Source organism: Nymphaea colorata, chromosome 2 (assembly GCF_008831285.2).
Source record: "Nymphaea colorata isolate Beijing-Zhang1983 chromosome 2, ASM883128v2, whole genome shotgun sequence".
Taxonomy (NCBI): domain Eukaryota; kingdom Viridiplantae; phylum Streptophyta; class Magnoliopsida; order Nymphaeales; family Nymphaeaceae; genus Nymphaea; species Nymphaea colorata.
Genome location: NC_045139.1, coordinates 4,172,891 through 4,189,811, shown reverse-complemented (window position 1 = coordinate 4,189,811; position 16,921 = coordinate 4,172,891). Strand labels below are relative to the sequence as shown.

Genomic DNA, 16,921 nt, shown 5'->3' with positions numbered 1-16,921 from the left:
GGTGAAGAAGAAACTTGTTTAGGGAGAGGGCAGATTGAGGCATGCATTTGAGAACCTGCAGAGAGGGTGAATAAATAAGGAGGATAATTTGGTGCCACAATGTGAATGGAGTTTCTCGCTTTATCTTTTCTGAACATCACATTCTTTGTCTTTTTTAGGCGGACGAAGATCACCTTCATGCGCCGTGGCCAATGCTGATGATAACTGCGGTTTGCAATTAAATTCGAAAACTTAAAAATTTTGAGTTCTATTGCTCGATTGCACAAAAATTAACGCAGTTTCATTGCACCCAATTCATTGTCTGACATCAAATAGTTGCAGACTAGTCCACCTGAAAATTAATGATGCAGTCTCTGTTGTTTACGATTGCTCAATCTGTATCTAATGCATGCACTGTGCGGTGTAATGGTAAGGTCAGCAATGGCGTAATTTTTTCTGTCAGTTCTGTCAAAAAGAAGTTCTAGGGGCATCTGTTCAGGCCGTTCTGTATTACAGCTGAACAGGAAACACCGCCATGACCATTGATTTGCAGATCAGTGTACTGCCATCCACACACAGACAAACCTACCACGGGCATACCAGACCAGTGAGTAAAACCAGTGTACTGAAAGTCTGCGATATATCCAGAACTTGCTAATTTTATCTGGATATTTTGCATCCTCTCATTTGAACTCGTGCTGTTTTTTCTTTTTCAGAAAATTACCTATTTCCAGAAAATATCCATGACATGCTTGATGCTTCCTGTTTCAGAGTTTCCTCCATAGCATGTGCCTTCCTGTTGAAAAAATTTCTCAAGGAGTCGAGCTTCATATGTTTAGAAATCTTGCAGATAAGAATGCAGCTAGAGTGGAACGAAAGTTTCTTTTAATCCTCCGTCATCTTTTTCCTGCCTTTTCTTCACTTCTCTTGGTTGAACCAATCAGAGTGCTTTGGCAAGTTGGTCTTCTACAATGTTGTCAATATCGCTGCAGAAGCCAAATTTTTACTGGACCTTTCCTATTAAATTAGCCTTGTCTTGTTCAGATACTTTTTTTCATAAAAATTTTGATTTGTGATTAATAATTTGTAAAATGAAAAGTTCTACAAAACGCCAAAGTACTTTTGATGCAGCGCATGAGAAAATTTGAAATTCTTTTTCATTAACTGTTCTTTTAAGTAACTTAGATAATAAAAGAAATTCAAATTATTTAGCATTTTTTTATTGTACTTTTAAAAGTTAGCGTGCTTTTATGAAATTTGATTTGTCAAATCAGGGATGGATATGAACTGGTCAGCCAGTTCAGATTGACTCAATAGTAAAGAGTTACTGCAACACGAGTGTTTCATAAATCTGTCTCAAATTTAAGACAAATTGATAGATCGCTTGAAGAAGTGTTTTATGAATCTATCATAATTTTATCATTGAACAATCATATATTGTTCTTATCACCAAATGGTCTTTTTGGTGTAGTTTAGTAATAGAAAGAGTTTGTCACTGTTTTATGAAACTACTCTAATTAAAGGAGAATATTCACCAATATTTCATGAATTTGCTACAACTTTTCATGAATCTGTATCATGTACAGTGACAAACTTACTGTTGCCAAAGAGTTCTTTTCTCTTACAATGGTTCAGATTTATATGTTTCCTTTCAACAGAACTTTACAAGTTGGCGGCTGGTTCGATACTCGGGACTGATCAACTGATAATCTTGTCCTACAATATTCGTCTTTATTATATTTTAAATATTTGTAATCCTTAATATTGAATCACTAAATTGCAACCTCATTCATCAATTCAATTTAATTTCCATTACTTTCAACCATCCTTTTTCTTTTAATTGTCTTTTTTCTTTTAATTGTCTGTGAGTTCATGGAATTAGCTCTTTTTTTTCGGCCCACTAGTTCCATTTTCATGGGCTTCACCCTACTATTTAAATTCTCAGTTACCATAGTCCCTGGATAAACATCAAATTCTCTCGACTGGAGTGCAATTTCTTCCTAACATTTTAAAATAAAAACATCAAACAGTATCGTATAATATTTTTGTATTAATAGAGTACAATGTTGATGGGGCATAGGTTGAATTACATGTGTACTGATCGGTGCTTTAAAAAAACGGTTTAAAATGGCAAAGGCCATCCCTGGGCTGAAGAAGAAATTAATTTGCCTGTGACTAGGGGCCAAATAGGGGTGCACACGAGAAGCTTGCCAAGCTCGACTTAACTCAAAAAACTCAAGCTCGAGCTCAGCTTGAACTTGAGTCGATCTCTTTATAGCAAGCTCGAGCTTGACTTGACTACAAAAAATCGAGCTCGAACTCGACTCGTTTAACCCATTTAGCTCGTTTAAACATTGACTCAGTTTGATGTTAACTCGTGTAAGCATTAACTTGTTTAACTCGTGTAAACGTTAACTCATGTAACTTGTTTAACTCGTTCAACTCGTATAAGCGTTTAACTCGTGTAACTTGTGAAAAATCTATTTTTACTCTAAAAGTCTAAAATACCCATTTTTTATAAAAAATTTCAAAAATACCCTTCATCCTCTTTGATGCATACTTGTTGTATGCACAGATCTGGGGCCGGCGGGCTCATGGCCCTCTTGAGTTGCATGCAGTGTTGTCATTTTACGGTATTACCTTAATCCTCATGTTTAAGAGGGGCAGTTGTGTCTTGTATTCTTTATTCTGAATTAGTAAGAAACAGTGCCGGACCGTAGATAGAGGAGAACTTTGGCCTCGAAACCATGTAAAAATCCTTGTATCAAGATGTCCCAACAGAGGGTGACCTTCAACACTCCACAGACTCATGGAGGCTTGGTGAACGAAGAGACTTAGATGATTGATTTGCCTAGATATACTCAATATGATACATCCGAAGTTATGAATTCTGTTACCTGGAGATGTCAATGGTATAAGAAAAATTCAACCTGCTGAGTAATCACATTTGAATGATCGCTAACTATTTTCTTCAACACCAAATCTGGCGGATATATATCGCCAACCGATACCCAAATCCAAATTTCAGGTTCTAGTGTTTCACTTTGCATGTAATTTGGATCAATGTTGAATGCCAACTATGCAGTATCCAATTATAATTTCTTTTCAAATTTCTTAAACTTTTGCATATATATAAATGACTTCAATGATATATATAGCAGTGTAGTAATGGTTAATGTTTACTTCAGACCTAAATTATGTAAAGGCTCCACTTAAAAAGTTGGTGAAACTTAGGAGGTAACTTTTACCGACGTCCGCTGTGCATCGGTAAAAATTATATTAGCAGTGTCCGGAGGATGCACATCGATGAAGGTGGAGTTGTATCGACGAATTGTTTGGATTTCGGTAATTCTTCGTCGAAAAACAATTTCATGAATGCGAGCACGATCGCATGTCGATAAAAACAGACGTCGATAAAAGTAACCTTTTTACGCAAACCAAACGTCAGTAAAAGCTGGATTTAAACTACATTCTAACGGCACACGTCGATCAAGGCTATTTTTCATCGACATTCACCTTCAGAGATCAGTGAAAAACAATCTTCACCTACAAGTAAACCTGGACATCGGCAGAAGTGAGCTTTCACCGACGTCTGTTTTCCCACTCATCCGTGAATCCGTCATTTTTTGTAGTGTTTTCATATTCAGTTCAAGTTGGATGACCAACCCCTTGAATGACCAAGTTGTGATCAGTTCAAAGTAATTAATCTTTTGATGCGAAGTAATTAATAATAAGATAATGGCAGAGGCATTGCTCCTTTTTAGCGTCAATGATCACTTCCCAAAAAGCCTGTGAACCTCTAAGCCAATAACCGTCATTAAATTTTCTTAGTCTCTAAAGATTGTTGTCTATATTAATATTTCACAAAACTCTTTTAAGTTCGATGACATAACAAAAAACATGCTTAGGTTTGAATCTTTTTATTTTGACCAACCTTTTGGTACATAAGCCAAGCAGTTAAAAGGGATTGTTTAATGGATATGCACCAATGATCAGAGCAAATTCATGAACACACTATGTGTTACTGTTTCCATTGCACAAATGACCCCTAAATGTGGCATATCTAAGCCTGACATGCTTTCATAAGATTTTCAATAAAAAGTTTGCCTTGGCAAGAAAACAATTTGAGGAAAAAAGAAAGATCGAGAGAGGTCTCTTATTTGGAAACGGGATGCAATAGTAATGTACATACAAAGGAGCCGTTTAGATGCTTAGAGAGTCAAGTGCTGCCCCGTCCGAGAGCGTGAAGCGTGAAGCGTGAAGCATGAAGCGCAAGTCCAAAGTGCAACCACAGACACAAAATTTGCGCACAAGAAATTCAGCCTGCAATCACCATGCTTAAGCAAGAAATAGAGAAACAAAAACCAGGAAGAGAGATCTAAAGAGAGAAAGAGAGAGGGAGAGAGAGAGAGAGAGAAATGTCTTGCCTTTTTCCGTTTATCTGCATTGGAGCCTTCACTTCATGATTCTCGCTTCTCCTGCAAGGAAGAAAACCTCAGTGTCTGTCATCTCTCTCTCTCTCTCTATATATATATATATATATATATATATATATAAAAGAGAGAGTTCAAACTTCAAAATTATCTGGATATTGCTGGATAACTAAAAAATAAAAGTTGGTTATTAAAAACTAGTTGGTACAAGAACACTAACGATGGTTCATGCTACATTAACGGTTCATGGTACTTTAATTTATTTATGGTACTTTGAGAGATAGATCTTTAATTTTTAACTATGACTTGACGATCAACCAATTTGAATGCGACAGCATGTCAAAAGACAGAAGAAAATTTTAGTGTCGCATTACCAATTTGAGCAAATTGATTTACTACCAATTTGAGTTAACTGATTGAATCAATTCATATGTAATCATTTAAATATATGATGCTACTCGTGAAAGATGTAACAAATATAAATATATACGTCTCGTAATGTTTAGATTGGCAGAAGTCAAGTCTTGTAGGCTTTACTGCAAACCTGGATCGTCATTCCCATATGCTGATACTGAGAAAGATTAGGCAGTGTATAGCTAAAGGGAAGATCATGAGGCCAACAAGCGACAGTCGGCATCTGAACTGGCGGTGCGATCAGGCCTTGCATTAATGGCGGAGATGAAGCCGCTGAAGTAAGTGAATGGGCCAAACTACTAAGCGGAGGAGGCAGGCAGGTGGCGGAGCAGCGCCCCATGGCCTGCACGCCATTGCCAAAAGGCAAGTACTCTTCGTCCCTTCTCTGTCTCACTTGCCAGAATTGAGGGCACTGAGTAGCAGGGAAGGCCAAAGTCGCGATGGTGCACAGTCCACTCGCCATGGCCAGAGCCTGTTTCAAGATGGTAAAGCTTTAGAGTGAGAAAGAAAAGGCTTGAGGTCATGTTGGTACCAGTAATATTGTCATGGCGCTTATCTCCATCTCCCTGACTTCAATGTATCTCTGCGTTTGGTTTAGTACCAACCAGTGCATATTCCAGGAACTGCAATCTAAAACGACGCTCGCTGATATGGGACTTGAAATATCATGCATTTTTGTTTTACTAAATATTTAAACATGCATGATTGCCAAATTCTTTTTTAGTAGGAAAAAAAAGGCAAAATTAAAGCCTTGATCTCTGTGTTGGGAAGCTTACGAATCTCTTCCGAGACATCCGATAAAATTGGAACGAAACTTTTAAAAAATGTATTTTCTAGTGGGCAGACAGGAATCTAAGTTTTTCTGGTTTATAAAATTTTATTTGCGCATTGAAAATATATTTTATGTTGTTTTTAAGTCTTTAATGTGAAAAGATTGCAAAAGGTCTTTAGAGATGAAAGGATGGCTTTCGTCCGGACATGCAAAATGAAAAGAATGCATTTGAGAACGTTTAAATGGAAATTATGAACATGAAGAGTAACTATTAATTTAAGGACTATCATGGGAATATTCTGGGTCATAACAGAAATAGGAAAACTTTTGAAAACATATCTAAAGAATTAGCAATAATATATGTTTGTCCGATGTTAATAAACATATTCATAAAACTAATTCTTGAAAATGTAAATGCTAAATGAGAAAAATTTTGCCATTTGCTTTCTAACAAATAACATAATCTAAAAATTTTGCACGACTAAGTTTCCCTGGAAAAACTTTCTAGCACTAATTAAAAAATTATCACATAATTATTTTAAATATTAATAGAAAACTAAGTTATCTGGACATAATTCTTAATCATGCATTAGTGATATATATATATATATATAGCACTAATGCATGATTATAGAGAGAGAGAGAGAGAGAGAGAGAGAGAGTTAAGGAACCTAATACAAGCCATTGAATAAACAATAAATTTTGCCCTTTTGAAGGGTATTTTGGTCTGTTATCATGGTATAAAAATTTTAACATGGTAATTTGTGACTGCAGTGTCCTTTCAACAATATAAAGGTCAGATGTGTTTTTATTGCCGCCAGTATTATATATATATATATATATATACTTTGAAATTTCCGGAAACCTGTAAAAGGAAAAATATAAATACTTTGTTGTTACATATAGACGGGTACTTCCAAAGAATTGAAGCAGCTAGCTGTACATGGCATTGCAGCTTTTAAATTTTTGAAACCATTGAACCATAAACGGTGACACAGTTGTATCAATATTGTGAAATATTGATAGGTATATGCAGGGTGGACAGAGAAATTTTTTGTTGCAAGGGTCGAACTACAGTTTCAAAATTTTAAGAGGAGCCAAAATACAACTTCTTCAAGTTTCAATATAAGTTAAACTAAAATTTTTAAAATTTCGATTTCAAAAAGATAAAACCCAAATCTTCACTTGTTTGTAATCCAAGTCCATCAAACAACTCCTCTATATGGCTTTTGGAATGTAAACCCTAAAACACAAACCCATACAAGACAAGCCCAGCCGAGCTATCCATCTAACCGAGCACCCAGCTAGCTCAGTTGTTCAACAAGCTCAATTTGTAAAAGATCAAAGTTAAATGCAAAAATCTCTGAAACTTACATGAAGTTGTTGCTGAAGTAATTTAATACATTCAACGGCATCAGACAATATTGAGGCCTTATCCCGCTGCAAATTCGGATGGTATTATCAAAGATGTCAATACTTCAAAAGAAGCTCTCAACAATGAGCAGGCCCTTACTAGGAAACACACACACACATGAACATACACCACATGCTCACCTTATTTGAATAATATGGGAGATGCTTATGCAGACTTTCTAACTTCTCATTGATCTTGATCCTCCCTCTCTGTCATGTATGACACAACATGAATGTCAAAACTAAAATGAACATCCTGCTACCAAGCTGCACTCCAATTGAACAAGATGAGCGGAGTTGCATGCATATAACATACATACATATATATATACATACATAAGTATGTACATATACAGAGCTTACCTTCTGTATCAGATTGCGAACTTTTTTTGACTGTTGGCGCTTGCCGGAACCTTCATGCTTCGTTTCATCTGCTAGAATCTTTGCAGCACCATCCTATGGTTGAAAATGTTTTTATGATCTTTGAAGATGGAGAGAAGTTGTTCCTAAATAACCAGTAAAGCAAGTTGCTTACTTCATTACTAACTTCCATTATTTCCTTACGTTTCCTACTCGGTGAGCCAACATCCTCACTGCAGCGCCCACCTGCATATCCGAGCCTAGTGGCACCGGTGCTGGTAGAGTACTCCTGGCTGGTTCCGGACCCAGGAAGCTTAGCCTTAGCCCACTTCTCATGGCTAAAGACGCTTAATTGGCATGTTGGTCCTGTAGACTGACTGACCTGTGACCGATCAATCTGCTCACAAGATGCGGCCAGACCAAAGTGCCCCACAGAAAGGCCTGTGTCCGCATCAGGGCCGAGCCATGGAAGCTGGTCAGACCAAAAAGAGGGTTCACCCTCATGGCCAAGACTATAAGGAAGGACGACACTATCTTGGGGTATCAAAGCCGGCGGAGAAGCGGCATGGAACGACTCTAAAAACTCATCAGTTGTGTCACTAAACTGGTAAAATCTGAATTCATGGTAAACAGGCAACGTGGTTGTGATAGAGCAGATGAAAGGTGAAAGCCACAGTTGCAGCGAAAACGAATATATAATGGGAGAAACTCTTGTGCTGTTTGGAATCTTTCAGTTTCACATTCTCTGTCACTACCACCGTTGCATTCCGTAATGGAGGCAAAAGAATTCGTGTCATTGCTTGTAACGTGGCTGCTGTGAACTAAAATTTTCTTGAATATGCCGTTTGGCTTTACATGTAACAACTGAGTGGAGATCCTGACAAGCTCTTAAATCTGTCACTATATCCAAACATAAATGGTGCATTCTCTTTGGACCGTTGATATGCACCTGGAGACTAAAGGATAGCTCAATATTTTGTCAGTTCTTATAAATAGAAATCTCTAGAATGTGGATTGAATCAGAACAGTGCAAACTCTGCCATTTTGGATTGGTGGAAAAGAACAAGGCCGACATGGTCAAGTCATGAAGGAAATTAATTTCCATTCTGGGTCTTCCCCTTTACTTGTGATTTAAAAAATATCTTAACAAAACCTTCATAAAAAGTATCAAATCAGGGCCCGAATGAACTTCCGTTAACATGGAAGATAGAAAAAGGTCTAGATAAAAGATAAGAATGTAATTTAGTAATAGAGGGTAATGATCAATAAGTTTTGCGGCCCATGTTTTTAATGTATAGGGTTTGATAGAATCTCACTTCAGACCCTTATTTGGCAATTTTCATGAAAATGAGGCCCTTAATTATTAAAAAAAATATAAAAATCATATTACAGGGCACAAAAAAGGAAACTGCCCTTTTATAGGGTTCATGTTTTACCTAGTTAGAAGGAGTTGCATGCATAGGGCGGTGCACGCAATATATATATGCATCCAACAAAAAAAGGTGGGGGTTGAGATAGTCTAGTAACTTTTAAAAAAGAAATGTATTTTTTTGACTTTTAAATTTTTTGTTACCTTTTTTGTCCTTATACAAAAAAAAGTTCTCCTTTTATAAACAGGGGTATTATGGTCATTACATAATTTGGCGTACAACTTTTTGCATGCGGGATGTATATAACCCTGATGTATATAACCCTGCTTCATATAATATCTTTTCTTTTCTTTTCGATAAAATTTTCATTGCTCTTAAGAGAGACCACTGACCACTTGTACTTGCTCTCCTTGGGTTTACAGAGCATGCTTCAGGATCATTTATAATCCACAGGTAAAACACACTGAGTCATGGCAGTGATCCTTTCAAGATTCGTGTAGATATATTTCCTTGATTGGTATAATATCTTTTCTTTTCTTTTTGATGAAATTAAAAGTGAGTGGTTCATTCCACTGCTCTTAAGAGAGACCACTGGCCACTTGTGCTTGCTTTCCTTGGGTTTACAGAACATGCTTCAGGACCATTTATAATCCACAGGTAAAACACACTAAGTCGTGGCAGTGATCCGTTCAAGATTCGTGTAGATATATTTCCTTGATTGCACATATATGAATGCTGAACTCTTGCTTAGCTAGCTTCTCCTTTCAGCATGTGCTTAACAAATAAAGGCTAATTACCTCTTTATTTGGTGTATTCTGCTTAGGTCGGTTTGCAGCAACATCTATTGAATTTAGGCTTCACTTACTGAAGCCCTTGTTGAATGTTGATAGTGAAAGTCATAAAGATGATTAGCCTGGTGCAGGCAAACTGTTGCATGGTAGGGCAAGTGAGGTGAGATGAGTCCAACTTCTTGGTTCGATCTAATACGTACCAAAGTAGATTACCTCAATGGAGGTTGCTGTCAATGGTAGGAGATTCTCGGCAGTCGATGTGCCGAGCTCCCTTAGCTTGCATGACACGGTGGCCGGTACCTTGGGCCACCAGTAGAAGCTTCGTGTCATGCAGCAGGGCCAAAACATTGAGCATTAAATTTATTGGTAACTTAACTTAATTAGAGAGATGTCAATGGATTGAATTAGAATTGAAAGCAGATAATTTTTATATTTGTTTTTTTGAATGTTCACTTTTTCATATATGTTCTTTTGGATGTTCACATATTTGAATTCAATTCTAATTTAAATGCGCTTAACGAAAAATACTTACTATATTCGAATCTGAATCCAAATTCACTATTCATATCTGATCTATATAAATCTAATTTTATATTTATATCCAAACCTGAATCTAACCTTTAAATAGAATCGAAACCTCTTTTTGATATGTTAAGGATGCAACTTTTAAGATATATGGACATTGGATATAGAATCCTTATAGAAAACTAATTCGAATCTGGATTCGAATCCAGAATATTTACTCAAATCTGAATCCAAATTCAAATCTAATTGGATGGCATCTTTTAAAACGAAATTCATCCAGCCTGCCTTCATGAAATATAATTTAGTACTTGAAGCTAGCTCTCACTGTCTGGCACTTTGAATATATATATATATATTGCCAACATTTTATTGTTAGATCTAAAAATAATATTTATAATCACATCATGTTTCCTACTCCAAAAAATATGGAGTTTTTAGACACCGTAAAATCAGCCAAGCCCAACCTTAAACCTTAGGAATTAAGGAAATATGCATCGGTAAACTAGTTGGGTACATCAAATTGACGCATAAAATTATTATAACAAAAAGAATTGTATGCATAGTTTAGGTATGATCGAAACCAAATGGCTTTGAGCATTTGAAAACCTTAAAATTTTGGTGCACAAATGAATTAAATAAATGCAAAACATTGATAGTCATTTAAAAATTTCTGTAAAGTTTATCCCCAACTACAACTAGAAGATTAACATCACAAACGCCTATGAATCTGGCCACTAGACAATACTAAGTGATGAATCACTCTTTTTCGTCTGTATCTTGGAGCATATTGGTATCCAACCATCCAATTGAGTTAACAAACACCGACCTCACGCATTTGGTCTTTAAAGTATAGTTATTTGGGGTATTAGGTGCAACGCCGTCATCATATATACTTCCTTTATTTTGCTATTGACAACTATTGAGGTCTCTCTCTCTCATTCTCTACCTATATATATATATATATATATATATATATAATTCAAAGCCTCATAATTGGTTGTTAAACTATTTTGTTTTACAATTTAATTGTATGGATGTGATCTTAAGAATTCTTTCATGACAAACATGTATTAAGTTAAATCATTTCTTGAATTTATAATGTTTCTTATAGTAGAAACAATGAACTCTTATAGTACAAAAATCAATATTTTTCATAAAAACAACTTGAATTTGAACATAATTTATGTTAAATGGCACTTATAGACTTACTAGAATGTTATATTTTGTTTTAAATACAAGCATTGGGCCAGATTCCGATAGTCATCCACTAAGTTTTTGAATTGCAAATGGTGGTAGTAGGATATTATAACAGGTTACCATTGGTTCACTCAGATCTTAAAACAGCTCTAAACCGCACAGAAAGTACTAAAAAAGAGAAAGGGCTTCGGACTCTTGCATAGAGTTTCCTTAACCTAAACATTAAAAAAATTAATTTCCAAAAGATGTGGGCATTAATTAAACCATGACAGTGCCTTTCACCACAAACTGGGAAAAAAAATTGTAGGTATTTGTAGCTATCTATAATTCGTGTACTGACCAAATTAGGGCCAATTGAGAAGATGCTGTCTACTTTTTTGCAGAATAATTTACTGATTTAACTAAAAACTAGTGCCAATTGGGAAGATGCCGTTCCTTTTTTCGGAATAATTTACTGATATAACTACAAAGAGGCCACTGTGGCAAAATAGTAAGTTCAGAATCAAGTTCAAACATTTTCAATTTGCTGCATCCTTTTCGTGATTGCATTTCTTTTTTTCCCAATTGGCTGGGATCTTATTTCTAAAACTCAAGCAATCAAATGATTTTTTTTTAGTGCAGAGCGTGTTTTTTCTTTATTATTATGTAAAGTGGGTTTCACATTCACTTATCTACATGAACAATTTTTTTATGAGGAGGGTCCAACTTGAAGATGGCATAATTAAATGATTTTTTTGACAGGGGTTAATTACATTTTTCAAAACTTTAACAGGGAGTAAATTAAAAATTTGAAAATTTTGCAACGGTAAAGTTTTATTTTGTCACCATGATTCTTGATCTGACAAAGTCTTTCTTGAAAGTATAGATAACCTTTCTTTTTGAAATGTGAAAAGAAAACAGTATACATTGTTTTCTCCAAGAGAAGTCCTCAAAGATATTCCTTAGACATAAAACTAGAATTCATAAAAATCAGCTCGGAGAAATGATCAAAGGAAAATATAAGAAACTCTTTTTCTAGCTGAATATCAGAGCCAACTCACTGACTCAGTGGTCAAAGCAAATAATGTTTGGAAACCTGTTTTCTCCCGTAATTACCTCAATTATTGAAGGTTCTCGCGATCAAATCGGACAAATTTTAATAAAGATGTACTGTTTACCTAATCATCCACGCAAAACCGTCCCCACTCGGATCTCCTTTTCGAGAAAACATATTAAATCACTACCATGACTGTGAACCGGAGGCCATGGAGGAGAGGTGCAGTCTTTTATCACGAGGAAGAGAAGGGGAAAAGGAGACGGAGAGTGGAATATAAAGAAGGCAAAAAAACAATGGAGTCTGGCATCTGCAGGGACTACAAGAAAAGCTCAACTAATAGTTTCTTTTTCTTCTCTTCCCAGTGTACAGGATGGCCGCTCTTGCCTACTCCCATTTGCTCCCTGTTCGTCTCCTCAGAATCCCTGATGGGTCATCTTCTTCCTCTCGAAATCCCCATAAGTTTTCTCCCACAATCGTCTGCAGAAGCATGACTTCCACCACGAGTTTCGGGTTCCAGAGCTTGAGGGAGACCTTCAACATCGATGTGAAGCAAGCGGAGGGACGGCCTCTTGATGTGCCATTGATCTCTCCCTTCACAATTGCCTCTTCAGAATTGGTGAAGGTGGAGAACGTGGCAATCAGAGTCGAATTGAGTAATGGCAGTGTTGGATGGGGAGAAGCGCCGATCCTCCCTTCCGTTACGGCAGAGGACCAGCCGCTGGCGTTTGATAAAGCAGAGGAGGCTTGTGATTTCTTGAAGAAGGCTCATCCCAAGACTCTGGATTATCTCCTGAGCGACATCAATCAGTTGCTTCCTGGCCATGCATTTGCTTCAGTGAGTATCTAGGAACCAAGAGATAGAGTTGGGTTTCTTTCTTCTTTCTCCTTTTCTCTTCCTTTTTTCTTCGTTTCTCTTTTTGGTGAGCTGTGATCCCCATGTCCTCAGGCTGAGTGTTTTTTTTGTTGGTGTTGGTCGAATCATTGGGCGTTTGGGGTTAAAATTCTGACTTTCTACTACTTCACAGTGAGAATATGGGGTGTGCTTGTACTTGATGGGGGAGCAAGAGGAAAGAGAATCCATCGTTTTAAGTGTTCAAAACAGAGGGAGATCCCTTTAGCCATAAAAACGCTTGGTTATTCACAAAATTAGCGGGCTAATTAGATTAGATAAATTATATGATTGGCAAGACACAGCAAATCTATATAGAACTGAAAGAGCTCAAAATTTTTTTCCATTTCTTAAATCCTTGGACTAAATTCCTTCACAATACATTCTAGTCAACTGTCAACTTTCTTTTTTTTTTCGCGTTTGGCGTCACCAATAAGAACATATTTGAGGTTTCAAAATTTTTCCCCTTCTGCACCACTGCTAACATAGCTTCATCAGTGAACTTGTCGGTGTCTCGTGCGTGGTATAAATCCACGAAAGGTCTCAAGCTTTTTTTTGCAATGTTCTCTAGGTTAGAGCAGGAGTTGAGATGGCTCTTATTGATGCAGTGGCTAATAGCGTAAGGGTTCCTCTTTGGAGACTATTTGGTGGTGCTTCAAACTCCCTTACAACTGATATTACTGTAAGTACTGCGGACGAGCGGACTACTAATTGTTACCCTTGTTGAAGTTTTGCGCAATTGTTTCATCCTTCGTCTGGATGTGCAGATTCCAATTGTCTCACCCGCTGAAGCAGCCACACTTGCTACAGAGTACTCCAAGCAGGGGTTTAAAACTTTGAAGCTTAAGGTTGGGAAAAACGTGAATGCGGATATAGAAGTTTTGAGAGCTATAAAAATAGCACATCCAGATTTTTCATTTATCTTGGATGCAAATGAAGGCTACACTGCAGATGAAGCAATTGAAGTTCTTGAGAAGCTAAATGGTAGGTTGTCCAAGTAACTTCGGTAATCCACCAAGTTATATTTCTGCTTAAACAAGTAACCAGTTTTTGAATGAGAAGCTTTAGCCTTCTTATGCATCTCTATTTCTTCGTGTGCAGTGCACATAGCACACATGTACATGTGCAAATGTTTGATCTCAGTTGATACTTAAAGCCTGTACGAATATTTGATTAAGAAACTTTTCGGGTTGATTTTTCACATCATGTTTTTTTCTTGTTCTGATTCTTGCACTGCTTCAACCCTTTTAAGTCCATAATTTTTGGGTCAATAAACACGACATATCTTTACAAGGGCAAGGCTTCCTCACAGGATTCATCTTTGTCATGATACTCAATAATGATTGTTTTAGTGGTTCTGTTCTATTTCTTTAGTTATCATCTATGGGCATTGTCATCATCATATCTCTTTGTTCTTTTGTAGAAATGGGAGTTGCCCCGATTCTCTTTGAGCAGCCTGTGCACCGGGACGACTGGGAAGGCCTTGGTAATGTTAGCAAGGTTGCCAAAGAAAAATATGGCGTTTCTGTCGCAGCAGATGAAAGCTGCCGCAGCATTCTTGATGTTAAAAGCATTATATACAGAAATCTTGCGGATGTGATCAATATAAAGATTGCCAAATTTGGAGTTATTGGTGCTCTTGAGATTATTGAGGCAGCCAAAAATGCTGGCCTAGCATTGATGATCGGTGGCATGGTCGAAACTCGACTAGCTATGGGATTTTCTGGTCATTTAGCTGCTGGACTTGGATGCTTCAAGTAGCTGTTTATGCCTCCTGAAGTTTGATGTTGTTTTAGTTTTACTGATTTCCAACAAATCTGTGTACTTGGGTGTTGTTCCATTCCTAGATTTTTGCTTGTATCTAAGGCTTTGTTTCTGCAGGTTTGTTGATCTGGATACGCCTCTTCTCCTTGCAGAAGATCCAGTAATTGGTGGCTATGATGGTATGCTTCTACATGGCTTGATTTCCCAGTGAATGATGCGATTTTTTGTCACTATAATCTGGAATTTTCTTTTCTCATTCTTGTAAATTCTCATTTGTTGACAACACTGTGCATCATGAACAGTGATTCGTGACTGATTTCTAAACTATGGTTTATTCACTGTTTCAGTCTCTGGAGCTGTATATACATTCAACAATACCAGGGGCCATGGAGGATTTCTCAATTGGGACGTCAATGGGAGTACGTGACCCTGGCTTTGAGATCCTCCTGTAATACTTCGTAATTTCTTATAATAAGAGTATGTACGCATGCTTAATTTATGTATCTAAATCTGTCTTGATCCTTTTCCTACACATTGTGTTAAATGTTGAGCATGCATAAACCTTGGCTGGAACAGCTGGAAGTCGATTGTCCACTCATGACGGTCAGGGATGCATTGTTATTTTTGTTTTATACGCCTCCATTCATTTAAGATTTGTAGCTTTGAGTGACGAGAACGGGGTTGAGGTTCTGGTGCTGTGAGGATTTGTACATATAAGATATAAAATTATCCACAAACAACACAGTTTACAATTATCTAGCTATGGTTTTAACAGTGATTCAAAAAGCAAATCGTCAGTTGCTGTATTACTCAGGTGTGGCAACCTTTTTGAAGGGTTCATGTTACTTAGCCAGTCATTTTCTATCAACGGGTTAGAATCTTTCATTTGTAACAAATTTCTTGGAAAGTAAAGAACGCTTACTGAATGGATAAACTTTTCCAATAAATTCGGGCTCTCCAGAAGTGGGAAAGCAATACTCTTGGAACCAGTTTCCAATCCTTTAGCTGTCATGCACTGTTTTCATGCAGAGATGCAGCTCTGTTGTTAGCCAGATTGCTGGTTCTACAAGATCATATCTATTTCACAGGATTGCGTCTGTCTGTCTTGGAGTGGATCTGGTTTGGAGGATTGTTGTCAATTTGTAGTGTGTACCAAATCAGATTTCTATCCAACTTCCAACAAATTTTGCTCTGTCGAATCCTACCAGTTTGCAACTCCACTCAGTAACTCGACCACTTTCTTTCATGTTTGGGGTACCAGTGTTGGTTAAATTAGACCAACCATGAGTCATATATAGAATGGTCTTCGCTTGAGCAAGGATATCTATTGCAAGCATGTTAACAAATTCAAGTTCTTGAATGGCTTTCGGTGACAAATTTCAGAAGAGATGATGCCGGCAAATGGATGATGGGCTTGTAAGTGTGGCAAGTTTAAGTTTCTGTTCATGTCCTAACCCTTCTACCAAGGCAAATTTTTACCGAAAATCTTATGAAAGCATGTTTAGGTTTAGGTTGTTACATTTAAGCACTTGGATTACCTACAAATGAAGTGGTTAAAACAAAAATTTCAAACTTATGCATGCTTCTTGTCATACCATCAAACGTTAGAAGAGTTTTCAGAAATATTTATTTAGATGCCAATCTGAATAGAGAAAATTGGATGATGGTATACGGTTTTTTTGGCAAATGACAATTGATGCTATATATTAATTACTTCACATCAAATTTTGATTACTTTGGATTGATCACACCTCGGGCATTCAAGGGGTCAGTTATCATCCAACATGAACCGTATATGGAAAATCCAATGTGACAGAACTATATATATATATATATATCAATGATCTAATATGAAAAAGTTTGAGAAATTTAAAAATAAATTCTTAGATACTGCAGAGTTGGCTATTAACATGAAGCCTACGCATTATTTGATTTGGGTATCGAAAATAGTCTACTGATCGTTCCAATGTGATTAGTC

The 16,921-nt window shown here is 36.8% G+C and overlaps 1 protein-coding gene across 2 annotated transcripts; it reads left to right on the top strand.

Annotated features, from left to right (window-relative positions):
• Positions 1-12,484: 12,484 nt before the first annotated feature.
• Positions 12,485-15,473, top strand: LOC116246950 (L-Ala-D/L-amino acid epimerase). Of its 2 annotated transcripts, XM_031618870.2 has the most exons (6): positions 12,485-13,125; positions 13,751-13,861; positions 13,947-14,163; positions 14,603-14,936; positions 15,061-15,122; positions 15,291-15,473. In XM_031618870.2, the coding sequence occupies exons 1-6, from the start codon at positions 12,661-12,663 to the stop codon at positions 15,368-15,370; spliced, it is 1,269 nt and encodes a 422-aa protein (XP_031474730.1). In that variant the 5' UTR covers positions 12,485-12,660; the 3' UTR covers positions 15,371-15,473. The 2 variants fall into 2 exon arrangements, with proteins under 2 accessions (XP_031474730.1, XP_031474731.1); XM_031618871.2 differs by lacking the exon at positions 15,291-15,473 and having other exon boundaries at positions 14,603-14,965.
• The last annotated feature ends 1,448 nt before the right edge of the window (positions 15,474-16,921 follow it).